At 43.7% G+C, this 14187-nt stretch overlaps 1 protein-coding gene across 1 annotated transcript in view; it reads right to left on the reverse strand.

Moving 5' to 3' along the window:
- Positions 1-592: 592 nt before the first annotated feature.
- Positions 593-14187, reverse strand: part of MYH9 (myosin heavy chain 9) — a 72104-nt gene continuing 58509 nt past the window's right edge. The window contains exons 25-41 of the mRNA XM_082310913.1: positions 13654-13825; positions 12854-13066; positions 12249-12393; positions 11518-11724; positions 10432-10536; positions 9062-9214; positions 8450-8698; positions 7745-7957; positions 6824-7036; positions 6306-6467; positions 5491-5619; positions 5058-5146; positions 4733-4856; positions 3380-3588; positions 2828-2936; positions 2339-2511; positions 593-2149 (exon numbers count right to left, since the gene is read on the reverse strand). Coding sequence (XP_082167039.1) covers positions 2032-2149; positions 2339-2511; positions 2828-2936; positions 3380-3588; positions 4733-4856; positions 5058-5146; positions 5491-5619; positions 6306-6467; positions 6824-7036; positions 7745-7957; positions 8450-8698; positions 9062-9214; positions 10432-10536; positions 11518-11724; positions 12249-12393; positions 12854-13066; positions 13654-13825 — 2783 coding nt within the window. The 3' untranslated portion in view covers positions 593-2031. The remainder of the gene's footprint in view (positions 2150-2338; positions 2512-2827; positions 2937-3379; positions 3589-4732; positions 4857-5057; positions 5147-5490; positions 5620-6305; positions 6468-6823; positions 7037-7744; positions 7958-8449; positions 8699-9061; positions 9215-10431; positions 10537-11517; positions 11725-12248; positions 12394-12853; positions 13067-13653; positions 13826-14187) is intronic.

Below are 14187 nucleotides of genomic sequence, written 5' to 3' on the forward strand. Positions count from 1 at the left end.
CATACCTGAGCACCTGGGGCGGTTTGAGGAGCCACGGACCAGAAGATGAATACAGCCACAAGTTCCTTACTCAATTTCTAGCAGAAATGTAGCAAAAAGTAGATATTCTGGGGACAAGCTGGAAGATGAGTGAAAGGCAATTTTGACAATCCATTGATAAAACAGACTTCTAGACATCTATCACCTCCTCCACTAACCTCACTTTCCAGTGACTTGAGAGACTGGAAGTAAAAGTGAAGAAGAGAGTTTGTTTGCACAGTTGTTAGTTACAGACTCAGTAATACCATCTTCAGGCCAAGAACAAAACTAGCTCGGCTCAAGTTCACAGCCTCGTGTTTTGAATAGCTAACCCTCTCAAAGCACACCAACAAGGTGCGCTATCTTCCTCCGAAACCCCAGGGTTGGCCACTGCCAGCTGCCCCAGTAACACGCCGAGGGTACTGCAACACCCGATTTCAGCGACGGAGGGTCGCTCAGCGCTGCTGGCAGGACAGGCCGACGCTCTGACCCCACAGCCGCTGCCTTCGGAGGCGACGCGTATGGCCTTCACCGCGCCTAGGGAAGGAGGGAACAGCAACACACACACACAGACTGCGGCACATGGATAATCTTTATTGGTAACATCAGTGGAGCACCAGTAAACCATTACTGACTGTAGTGGTGACACACAGCTGAGGCACATGCTAAGGCACTTTTATTATATAAAAAAAAAAATTTAAATTTTTTTGTGACAGCAATTGGGACACAAGGCTCCTGCATTTAGAGCGCTTCAGGCATACAGTATGGCGCTTCAAATTTAATTATTTTTACTTCGCTCATAAGTAGGTCTAAATGCAGCATATACAATATGGTTAAGAATACAGGTAAATCCAGCAACCAGTGTATGGTGTAGAAAAGTAAAGACTATCTCTATATAACCATGGTCCCAATAGAAAGGCAGTGATACAGACCTTTATTTTTTTCTTAATTACTTATTACGAGAGATACAAAGGCCTTACATATATCTGTGCAGATTAAAGGGTTTTTAATATACTCTTAGTCAATGGTGCACAATAACTAATCCCAACCCCTGGTTACAGAGCAGGTGCAAGAGGCTTGGACATGTCAATAAAAGAAGGATTTCCCTCCCCTTATCCCCACCCTCTGCCCACTACCCTATTAAATTCCCCTAGATTCTGTCTATTACCATTAAATATATTTGGTCCCCCAGAGATTCTCAGACAAGCACAAGGACATTGTTCTGCTTCCCCAGCCTGTCATTAACTACTGGTCCACGCTACCTTAGATGAAACCGCTCAGACGCAGAGACACTAACAGGACATCATTGCACTTCAGAGATCTGTCCAGACAGTAAAAATAAGAAGAGGAAAAAAAAAAAAGGAAAAAAAAAAAAAAAGGACAACTTTGGCAAGTCCTCCAGGTAACTGGTCCCGAGAGGAGCTTCCCTCTTCACCCCTCCCTGGAAACATATGAAAGAAGAAAGGGCAAATCGCCATGGCCAAAGCACACCGTTTTTCCTGAAACTGCTCCCAAACCATCTGGGTGGGCAGATTAAAAGAGGCAGAAGTCTGAGGTCACTGAACATGATTGCCGAAAGCAAACAAAGAGGGAGGGGAAAGAATACAGGAAGGAGCTTCCCTGCAGCTAGAATCGAAGAAAGAAAAAAAAAAAAAAAAAAAAAAAGGAGATTTACAGCAAAAATAATCTTTCCCTAACCCTACTCCCTCCAAACTGTGTAAGGATTCACCAGCAGACACGCCACGGACAGTTCTACAGGCCTCTGTGGTGGCCAAACTGCTGGTAAGATTTCAGAGCCCCGACTCTTTGGCATTAAATACAAAGAGGATTAGGAAACTGGAAAGAGGAGGAAACTAGGAACACAGGTGCCCGATGGCTCCAGATACACAGAGCTGGGCTTGCTCTGCAGATCCCCAGCCAATTCAGGAGGAGAGGGTTTGCTGAAAGTCCAATGGAAGAGGGGAGGGTGGATGGGTCACTCCATCACGTGTAACCTGGGTCAAATGGGAGGACTTATTCAGTAGCTTTGGCATCACCAGCATCTGCCTTGCCGTCCACTTCCTCATCAGAGCACTCTCCTCCACCCTTCCTGACAATTCGACGTGTCATGACAAACGGCAGGTCCCCGCGCCTAGGGAAGGACAGACGGTACGTCAGTACCACAAGGTTTCGCTGAACTCACCAGACTGGGCAGGCTTTGGAAACAGGTAAGGAAGTACCTGGCCACGCTGTTTGCTGTGGGCAGCTGCCGCTGCGGGCAGTTACAGCAAGACTACGCTGGACTGGCTGCCAAGGTACTGCACTAAATGCTCCGCCTTACCTGAGTTTGCTCTTCAGGGAGCTGACTTCTCTGTTCATTGCATCAGCTGTTTCAGTGGCATCCTCCAGCTCACGCTGGAGCTTCCTACGGGATGCATTGGCTCGCTGGGCCTCCTCTTCCGCTTCCTCAAGCTGGCGTTTCAGCTGCTTCAAGCGCATGTTTGCCTTGTCCGCCTGAGCGTGTATAGGAAAGAGAGATCAGTGTTTCCCCAGAGTTACAGCACAGTAGTTAGAGCAGCAAAAAGCAGTTTCCAAAGCCCCCTCTTCCCTTTCTGAAGGGAGCTGCCTAGGACTTCACAGCTCCGAGCTTTTCCTTAAAAGCATTACGTTTTCTTCTGTGTCATCTTGTAATTATCACAGTGAGGGACAAGAAGAGAAATCTATAGGAAGGTTAACGCTAGAGCCCGCTTACATGCAGAGGATGCCTTGGTCATAGAAGGGAAATCCTTCCACCAGAAGACTCACCAATGCTGCAGGTAACTATACACACCTGATCTTTGAATTGCTCAGCATTACGCCTCTCATCATCCACCTGCAGCAAGATATCTTTCAGCTTCTTCTCAGCACGGCGCACCTGCTTGCTGGCAGCCTGGCGCTCCCTACACAGAAATACAGTGCTGCTCAGACAAGAATTTATCTCCCATTGTCCCCAACAAGATGACAAGTTACAAACAAGACTTGGGCAAGTTAGAAACAAGGAAGAGAGCAAAAGTTCTCCTAACTTAGGAAAAAAAGGGGATGGGAGGCAACGTTTCCCATAAATGACCAAAAAGCACTGATGTCACACAGATATGACCCTTCCTGAAGCTACAGAGGGACAGCAAGTGTATCACAACCACTCCTAAAACCGCAGCTAAGTCTGGAAGAAGCTAGAAGTCTCTACAGTGAAAAACAAGGAAGGTTTGACAAGATCTTACATCTGTGCTACCCAGTATACTGAGGCTGAAGCCCTCACTCAGACAAATCAGAGTTTGTTTAGAAGAGCTTAAAATGCCAGTGGGTGGAGGCTTGTAAAACAGACTGAGTTTCTACTAGGACATACTTTGTCTCCATATCCAACTGCTCTTCCAACTGCGCTATCTTTGCTTCCAAGGCCGTGATGGTAGCCTTGTACTTGGACTTCACTGCACTCTCCATCTCCTGCAGTTTAAGCTTAAGTTCCTTGTTCTGGCGCTCCATCTGCTGGCGAGCGTTCTCATTCTTCTGTGCGTTGCTACGCTCAGCATTCAGGTCGGCATTCATCTGATCAATCTGCGGAGAGAAGAAGCACTCAGCATATCAAGTGCTCCAGCCTGAAAGGCTGATTTATTTCTCAGACACAGGCTGACACACAAAGAAAAATGACCCTCAGGGTGAGCTGAATACCTGGAATAACTCCGATGCAGAGGGAGCTGTCTGTAGGCAGGGCACTTCTCAAAATATCTTAGTTTACCCAGATTTTCAAAGTAATTCCTTGAATAACAGGTTTATCAACCTCCTCTTAGGGCTAAATTTGCCAATCACATACAATGCTCTCTGGGGCAAAGGCCATGGTTTGGCACTTAACACAGTAATTGTTAGTGAATTACAAAAATCCTGAGGCAAGTGGATTCAATATGTGCGCTTTACTAATTTATCATTTATTTGCTGTCTGTCTACTTCCACTACAAAGCAGCAGCTTAAAAATACTGACTTTCAAAGGTGAAAGGCCAAGAACTCAGTCCACTTCCAAGCCAAGGCTCTGGCTGACAGTCAACCAAGTAGAGAACTATGCTCTCCTCCACCAGAGTAAACAAGCCATTTGGGAAACCATCAGCCTAGCTCCTTGGCTTTGGAGCACTAAGAAAACAACACGCTTGACTCTCAAAGTTGGGCACATAAAATATGGCAGAGAACAGGCAGATTAAGATCATGGTTTCTATAGCAGCCTAACAAATTCCATATGGTTAGTCCATTTGAAGAAGCATAGAACTGGCAGAAAAGTAATTTTTTAAACACATTGTGGCACTGTTCAGCATGCCAAGTTGGAGCAGCATGCTACAGATCATCTTTCTCATAATCCCTTAATACAGAAAAAAGAGACTGGGAGTTTTTGGGGGGGGTTTGTTGTTGTTTAGCGGATTTTTTGGGGGGGTTTGTTTCTTTTGGTGTTTTTTGTTTGTTTTTTTAATAAACTAGGGAGATTGTTCCAGCTACCCAATGATTTAAATGATCAAAACCAGTGAGTTAACATCAGCCCTGACCGCCCACCCTATTTTCTGTATTGTGGTATTCAGGTGTTTCATCTTTCTTGCATCTACAGACTTCTGAGGGCCTGTACTGTACATAAAACAGCAGCTGGCATTACTCAGAGTGCAGCTTGACAATTTACACAGACTAGAGAACCCCTACTGGCACATGCAGCCTGAACAGGTACCTGAAGATTTGCCTTCTTGAGCCGGTCATTGATTATCTCTGTGTTGCCCTGTTCTTCTTCTAACTCCTCCTCTAGCTGAGCTATCCGGGCCTCCAGGCGTCTCTTTTCCTCCATGGCCAGTGCTCTATAGGACACAGATCATGAAAACAGTGTTGATGGCATTAATGCCTTGAGGAAAATTCACCACTTTTAATTTCACAAAATAAGCTCAGTCTTTCAAGAGCAGAGGGGATACAGTGCATGCTGCAGTCTACATAAAAATAACAGCCTGCAAAGTATTTTCTCAAACCAGCTCCTCCACCCTTAAACAGGGAATATTACTCACCCTTTACCACTGTTGTTGGCAATCTCATCAGCCAGCTCATCCCTTTCTTGCTGGGCCTGGCGCTTGGCACGCTCAGCAGCTGAAAGTTCCTGGAATGAAAACAAGACGGTCAGTGATCCAATGGGAAGCTACCAATTAATGCAGCATAGGAAAAAGTAGTTACTGGTAATGGGTGGTATGGTCTCTAGCTAGATCCAGACTTGATTATAAGACATAGTCTGTTCCCCACCCACCCCACAGCTTCCTTTGTTTTGCACACTCCTATCACAGCAGCCAAGAAAGGGCCAAATTCTGCATTTTGAAGTGGACCTCATACTTGAGCAGAGCAAAAAGTACAAAAGAAAGGAAATAACCACTCGAGCTTAGACTGCTACACTTAGTTCTTGGCCAAAGAAAACGAATAAACCCTTGACTTGCATGAATATTCCATTACCTCCTGCAACTGGATCATCTCTGCCTCCATGCTCTTCAACTTCTTCTCGTTTTCTTTGGCCTGTGCCAAGATCTCTTCTCTGGAAGTACGTGTGTCCTCCAGTTCCCGCATGTAATCCTTCATCTGCGCCTGAAAAGGGAGAACAAAAAAGGATGAATTTCAGAGCATCCACATTAATGAATTGGGTTTGTTTGTCTTACAGGAAATATGGAGGGAAAATGGAAACAGGGATTCATTAATCTTCAGCTACCAACAAGTTTGCTGGAAAAACAAAAGGAATCAGCCTCTTCCCATTTCACAAGTAACAAGGAGAAGTAGTAATGGAAGCAAACAGGACTACTTAAATTGCAGAAAAAAATAAAATCTTGTCAGATATAGGGAGGGGGGAAGGGAAGGTATAGGAAGCTTTCTAATGAAGCAATGGAATGGACAGTCTAGGGAGGATTTAGAGTTTTTTAGATCAGACAAATGCCTGTAGGAATTACAAAAGCATAACAGAACTGTCTTGGGGCAGGAGAAGGCCTAAATGATATTTAAGTCCCTCTTGCTTTGCAGCTCCGTGAGCCTTTCCAAAAACACTGACATGAGGCAAGCACTAGAGTGGGCTTTCCCTACAGCTTGTCTCCTAGGGAGTTAAACAGGCAGATCAGGGTTAGAAGGATATTTGAAATGCCAATAAATCTTTCACAGTAAAATGCTACAAGGTTCTGCTGCTCTTTTGACACTGATGCATGTTCTCATGAGGTGAAATCTTGTATCCCATTTCCCTGGGTAAATGCTCTACACTGACAGCTAAAACAGTTGCAGCATCTCACCTGCAGTTTGCGGAGCTGCTTGATGGCTTCTTCACGATTCTTGTTAGCAGTGTCTATATGGCTTTCCAAATCCTTCAGGTCCATCTCTAGCTTCTTCCTGGCAGCCACGGCAATGGAGCGCTGTTTTCGTTCGTCTTCCAATTCCACCTCCATCTCCCGCACCTGTATGGAGAAATACAGGCATCAGTGTTTCAGCTCCTTGATTTCCCAACAGCTACTTTTTGCACCCCCCTTTCAAACTGTACATAAGTGCAAGCATGTGACTTGTTTTCATTCTTCCTGGCAGGGGGATGGGGCTAACATTCCTCACTAATAAAGCTACACTGGTTCCTTTGATAGACAAAGGCTGTTTCAACAATCACACACACAAGGGGGAAAGTCTCTCACAGCTTTGCAGCGCTGCCTGGAGAGATACCATTAACAAGAATCTGTGGATTGGCAGTGTCTGTCTAACCATCTTTGGACATCAAGTGCCTTTGCGTATGGAACACTTTCAGGATTTACAGAGCAATTCTTACTTGTCTAATCAGCTGTTTCTTCTTTTCTTCATTCTGTTCATCACGTCCCTGGAGGTCCCGGTCAAACTGCGCCTTCATGGCTTGTTGGTTCACTTCTAGCCGCAGTTTGGCATCCTCTGTGGCCTGCAGTTCATCCTCCAGCTCTTCCAGCTGTGTCTTCATCTCCTCCACCTGCTGCTCCAGGGCTCGCTTAGCCTTCTCCAGCTCATGGACCTACAAGCACAGTACCACATGTGAGGCTTCCTCAAACAATGCAGACAATTTCACCTATCCTGAGAGCAAAAAAGTCTAAGAACAGTGACTTACATAAGACAGGATACAAGAACACTGTATCTGTCCCTTGTATTAGGGCAAAGATATCCCTCAAAGCCAGCTGCTTGCATATGTGCAAGCTTCCAGTGTGAATCACAATTATCTATTAGTGCTGGTCATGTATGTATGGCAGGGGGGAGAAAGAGAAAAGTATTTGTTAGCCCAGTCCTGACCTACTGCAGACTTATCAGAGCTGGACACCTCTGGTTCTGACAGAATTCAAGAAAATACCTTTTAGCCTCTAAATTTTTTCTTTTCCTTCCCACTTATAACATTTTTTGTCTTGAAATATCGGGTTACTGTCTTCCATTGCCTGGCTAATCCCTGTATTTTACATATCAGGCTCATATCATACCTTCATTTCTGCCACAACGATATGAGTTAATTTTCAGTTTGCCCCTACCTCATTTGGTCATTTCCAGGCACTTCCAACCCAGTTTTCCCCGCTTACTAATATGATACAAACATAACATTCACAAACTCACAATGTGTCCAGTATTCTCTACTACATTCCTCTGTGTTCAAACTAGCATAAGCTTTTTGCAGTATCAAACTAATAGTATCACCTGTGTGACATTTCCTGCCCAGATATTTTAACTTCATACTTACACTTTTCCCAACATCATCCTTTGAACTCATCAGGTCTTCCATCTCTGCACGGAACTGCTTATTGATTCGTTCCAGCTCAGCTTTCTGCTCTATGGCTTCTTCCAGGGCCCTGGCCAGGGAGAGGGCCTTAGTCTCCTTCTCACGGGCTTCTGCCTCAGCACGGTCCCGTTCTTCTGCATACTTGGCAGAGATGTTCTTCTCCTCCGCCAATAGCTACAAGAGCACAGCATCAGTATTCTGAGAAATTACTGACAATTTTCTAACAAGGTAAACAGGCATCTTTTCATTACTGCCTTCTTAATAGTGTTCTGCCATGGACAGAAGGAACCAAGAAAATGCAGCTTCAAAGAATGAAGCATGCCATCCCACTTTTAATAACTGTGCTGACCCCAAATGAACAAACTTCTGGTTCCCTAGGCCTCCAACCTATTATTTCCAACTTTCAAAGATGATCTGCAAACAACACTTTGAACTTGATCTTGGTCTTGATAGAAATGTTATCCCGTTGAGAAAAGGAGCACCACTAAACTTCTTATGCATGGAACAGAATTAATTTACTTCTATGAAAGCTTATTTCTCCACTCTATATGCTATGCCTTAGTTCAGAAATAAATATGCATTCTCCAAGCAGCATTGCTTAAGTACTCTTAAAGCAGACCTGTCAATAAGATGAACCTACTGAATGCCCAGTGACTCAAGTCATACCTGATCAAACTTCTTCTGCTTCTTCTCTAGGTTGGAAACAATCTGCCGCTGATGATCGAGGTCCACAGTAAGGTCATCCAGCTCTTGCTGCAGGCGGGTCTTTGTTTTTTCCAGCTTGTCATATGCAGCTGTCTTCTCTTCATAACGCTGGTTCAAGCCCTCCAAGTCCTTCTGCAGCTTCTTCCTGGCTTCCTCTGCTGACTCAAGGCAGCCCAGACCATCATCCATCTTCTTCTTTGCATCTATTGCCTGAAGGACAGAAAAGATTGCACGTGAAGCCATGCCACAGATAACGCTGTATGTAGTTTACTGGCACCAGAAGTTGAGGAAATAAGTCTGCTCATTTCTGAAGGTACAGTATTATTTGAGGGGGGAGTAGTATGACTGAACTCCCAAAGGAATTCCTAGATAGAAATCTACAAGCAGTTCATATGATTATCATCAGAGACCTCTTCATTTCCTCTCTCACCCAAATCAGAAGGATCACCCTTTCCCAGGAAAGGTCCTGTTACTACAGGTTAATTCTGCATTTAGATTTTACTTCCTTCAAGACAGAGATGCACTTATGCTTCCTCTCAAAAGTCACTGGTTTATGGGATGCAGACTCTGTACCTGTTGCTGAAGAACAGAGATCTGTTTCTCCAGGTTTCTCTTTGTCTCCTCTTCTTCTTCCAGTTGCTCTTTGAAACTGTTCTTCTCATCCTCCATTTGCTTCAGCTTAGTGCTGAGACTCAGTTTTAGGCGAGTCTCCTCCTGCAGCAGCTCCTATAAAGCAAACACACCAGCGGAATTCAGCACTGCTCCTTGGCTTTAAAGGCTCACAACCCTCACCCACTCTCTCCAGAATGAGTACTTCTGAAGTTGAGTTTAAGTATGCAACTTATTTCACAGATAAGAAAACCGAAGACAGATTTTAAATAATTGTCTTCCAGTGAGTCAGCATAAAACCAAAGTATTCAGAAGGGTCCTATTCTCTTGTACACTCTAAGGATTGAAGTATACTACTTCACCACACAAGCCATCCACAGCCCTCTGAGTAGCATACAAAGCATTAAAACCTTTCCCAACAATAGCGTGACTGTACTCTGCTACATGACTTTCTCATATTCAAGTATCAAAGAAAGGGACAACAGGCTAAAGTGATTTAGCATAGTTAAAAACAACATTGGTCTTAACAGAATTGTAAGACAGTGGTCATTTAACAACTTAGGGCACCAACATTTGTTGGCTTATGCTGCCAGTGCTTGAGCTGAAGGATCTGTAGAGACTAATAAGGCCAGTCTTCAAACTAGTGCATAATTTTTGTATTGTGCACTATCTTTGAGTCTCTTTTTTAAAAAAAGTAAAAAGTAAACAGAACATCAAAGACTGTTCAAGGTTACTTAGTATCTGAGGTTTGGCGCACTCTTCCTTTCCCTTCCCAACCTTCTGCTTGGTACTCCATGCTTTACCAAAAGAGTCATATTCTATTAACTGTAAATGGTGGTTGTATCCCAAAGTATAAGACTAAGCATGATTTTTTTCCTGAAAAAATACCAAATTACTTGAATCTATCACTTTCCCAACATCCACCAGGAAATAAAATTTTCTGCTTAACTTTACAAATTTACTGGAAATCACACACACAAGAACCCTGTCAAATACTTGGCTATGAAGACCTCAAACAAGAACCTGGCATTCCAGTGCAGTTCTAGCAAAGAGCTCTCAAGCAGAAAGGTGATAGAGGAGGACTTCTAAATCTAAGACAGGGAAAGTTACATATGCTCCACATACTGAAGAAGCGGAAGGAAGATTAACAGCTTGTTTCCGTAAAAATGCTCTCAATACCATGCAATATAACCCTTGAGCAAAAAAAGCCAGACCCAATCCTTTGAAGTGTATATCCAGTATTTAATGGTGTCCAGAGTGATTCCTCACTTTAAGAATTTGTAACAGACACTGGCTGCACAATACACAGATGCCTTGGCTTCCAAAGCTCTCACCTGTGTATCCTGAAGCTGTGATTCCAGAGCAGAGAAGTCCTTTGCTAATTTGATTGATTTGCTGTCAGACTGGTTCAACAGACCTGTGACATTGTCCAACTCAACCTGAAGGAGAGATCAGAGTATCAGTTATTAAATGCATCAGCAAAAACAAAGCTAGGAATAAGTGAGCAGCAACGAGACCCAAAAGTGAAAACTGAGGCACCTCTCAACAGTAAGGCATGTATATCATCTCTCAGGGGAATGAATGCATCATTTCCAAAGTCCCAGGGATGACAGATAAGAAGTCAAAAAGAGATCTTTTTACTTGGGATCACCTCTGTTGCAACAGCCTTCTGGTTTTGGTTGTTTTGGTTTTTTTAAGGCCTATATGAGATTTTATACAGCCTGGCAAGAATTTTAAGAGCTTCTATTACACTAACTCTCTTCTATTTTATACTATCTGCTTTAGGACTATATCTGGAGTCTCAAAATTAGATTTTCACACTCCAAAAGACAGTGCACACACCGGCAATGCTCAACTTTTTATGACAACCCTCCATAAAGAGGAGGGCAGAAGACAATGCTCCGTGTGAATCAAAGAGAGTTCTTGTTCCCTTGAAGAAAGGAGGAGAAAACCCTAAGTTTCCACATCACCCTTGAGCCACTCCTCATCACCATCAACCACAATACAAAACTTCAAGACACCGTCTTCCAAATTAGTTACACAATCATCAGTCTGTTTGTGCCACTCCAGGTTTACAAGCAACTGAATGTTTACAGAACCGTACTATACAAACCACTGCATGCTGAAGGGGAGCAGACATGCTGATACTTTAAGAATTACAAAACTCAAATCGCAACTGGTTACTTCACCTTCTCAGGGCTGCTCAAGATAAGTGACATCAATCCAAAGGTCCTGCCCTGGCAAGGAGTTAAGGAGTTTGCATAGTCCTTGGGAAACAAACTATGGATTTGCTTTTTGTAGGAACTTTATCCTCAAGATGAAAAAGATTTTTGAACTAGCTATGGGGAGGTACCATCCTACCACCTTTTCTCTCTAGCCCTGGGCTGAATCAGAAGCTAAGGAAAACCAATGCCACTCACCTGCAATTTGTTAACCCTCTCAACCAGTTCGGTCTTCACTCTTTCACCTTCTGTAAATTTCACCTGCAGTTCTTGGAGCTGAGCATCTACTTTTTTCCGCTTGTGCTCAGCATCCCCTTTGCCCTGGAGAAGAACCTTCACCTCATTGGACAGTTCAGCCCTCTCACTTTCCAGTGCTTGTTTTGCTTTTTCAAGATTTGCTTTCACCTGAAGAGGAGAAAAAAAACCAGCAAAACCCCTCAGACTTTAGATATGGGAGGATCCTTCCACAGAATACATTTTTTTCTCCCCCAACAAGCAAGCTAACATTGCATGTTTAGCAGCTAAGTTGTAGACTGCTTACTCAGAAAAAACAATTTGAATGGCCTGCCACTGATAAGCAGGGGACAATCTAACAATCAGAGAAGACAACAATACAGGAGGTAGTCTTGCACCATCAGATTTCCAAATTAAAGGCTGTACAAGTCAACAAGTGCTAGCAGTGAAAAGAAGGTCTTTGCTATGCAGTATAACATGCCTGACGGGAAAAAAGAATGAATGCAACAATTTTAAACAACTTCATATATGCTTCATAGTGAAAAATGATCTACCAAGGGAAGAAGAGCACGTGTATCAGAAACCTAATATCACGAACATTTCATGTTCTTCTGCAGCTCTAACACATGGTCATAGAGCAGCTACCATTTCAGGAAGGTTGACTGCTTTGGCCTTGTGTTTTCTGTTCCACATACCCGTTTGGTTTGTTCTAACTGCTCTGCCAGCTCTTCAATAGCTTGTGAATGTTTCTGCCTCATCTCTTGGATTTGAGCCTCATGAGCCCTTGCCTCATCTTCGAGGGTCTTCTTCAAAACCGTTACTTCTTGTTCTCTCTTTGACCTGCAAAATTCACAAATTCCATTTAGAGGCCAAGGAGAGAATCAAACAGATGCGTATATCCACTGACAGCATCTCTAATGCAGAAAAATGCCAAGGTCTGTTTAGCCGTACAAGCTATAAAGACACTTTTCAAAGTTAGAACTTAGCATTGCACCCTTCTTAAGTGCAAGCTGGCAGTATTACTTTCAGCCTAAGTAGTAATAGCCTGAAAGTATGAATGTTTCAGGGGTATCACTACCACTATGGTTAGGGAGCAAATTAACTTTCTTGCATCAGGTGAGGTAATGCAGGCTTGACTACAGCTTGCACACTACCTCCTTCTGCAGTCACTGAGGCTGCTAACCAGTCTACCCTGATAAAGGTGAAGACTTGCTTTGGTAAGAGACTGGATGCAGCAGCATTTACTAGAAAAGTCAAAAGCAAACCCAAATAAGACAACACAGCTATATGTTTGAGTTACCTGAGCTCTTGCTGAGCAGCTGTAGAATCTAGCGTGTCTTCTAGCTCCGTTTTCAATGCTTCCAGCTCTTCTCCCAGATCCCGCTTCTGTTTTTCGGCTTTATTCCTGAACGCTCTCTCTGACTCCAGGTCTTCCTGCAGCTCAGTGATCTGGGATTCGAGTTCCCTGATCTTTTTCAGGGCCATGTTCTTCTGAGCTGCCTCTTCTTCCACCCTGTGTTCAACATAGGGTTCTGGTCAGAGCCAGATTTAAACCATATGTAAATTAAAACCACCTGTCCTACCAAGAATAATCAAGAAAAAAGCTCGTATGGGTCAGCTCTACAATATTACATACAAACTTTGATCCATGTATCATCTACAAATTCTAAGTTCTATTTCCCAATACTTGAGAGAGCACAATTACTTACCTTAAAGAAGGGGACAGAGAGAGACTGACAACAGAAGAAAGCAGAAGAGAAAGCACCATTTTACATTGGGAATTGGACACTTCACTGAATAGATGAATATAGCAACTACCAGAGAGACAGTGTGTTGCCACTGCTTTTTAACCCCCTCTGAAATCTTACTGCTCCAGTGAAACGTGTGCAATGCACATTACATTCATAGTCTAGTTCTGTACAGAGAATGAGGCAGTGAGCAGCAGCTAAAGAACTCTGATGCCACGGATGTGGATCTTAACAGTTCACAGGCTGAAATACAACAGCCACAGATTCCATTTAGTCCCTATTTCGAAGTGACACAAGACAAGAAATACTTCCCAACCTGGTGGCCCCTGAACCCCGCAGGTCAGGTTCTCACCTAGCCAAGGCTGCCTGCAGCTCCTCTTCCTTCTTGGCCAGCTGCATTTTGAGTTCTGCAATCTGAGCCTGCAGCTCAGCAATCTGGTCATGCAGATCACTGGAGTCCCCTTCAAGCTTTCGACGAGTCTTTTCCAATTCTTGCCTCTGCTTTTCTTCACGTCGCAGACGTTCTGATGGAGATGGGGACACATTAAGTTACACAGACGACAAATACTCAGAGAACATTGTATGAGCAGAGAAAATAAAGTTATTTAAGCAATAGTTTCTTTCCTAATAATACAACTGTCCAAACTGTAGCTGGAGTGTACTATTCTGTCAGGTCCTATACATGCAATTGCCCCCATACTTTGCCCTCAAAACATATCTGGGCAATTTCCCTTTCCCTCATCTTACAGCCAAACCTCCTTCCCCCCCTTTCACTGTAACAATGCCAGCACAATGCCAGTCTCTCCCAACACTCACACCACACAGGCATAGGCACTCATTAAGCGATGCTGAACACAGGCTCTGCTCTCCCTTTACTGAAACTAAA

Source organism: Platalea leucorodia (assembly GCF_965183815.1).
Source record: "Platalea leucorodia genome assembly, chromosome: 4".
Classification (NCBI taxonomy): domain Eukaryota; kingdom Metazoa; phylum Chordata; class Aves; order Pelecaniformes; family Threskiornithidae; genus Platalea; species Platalea leucorodia.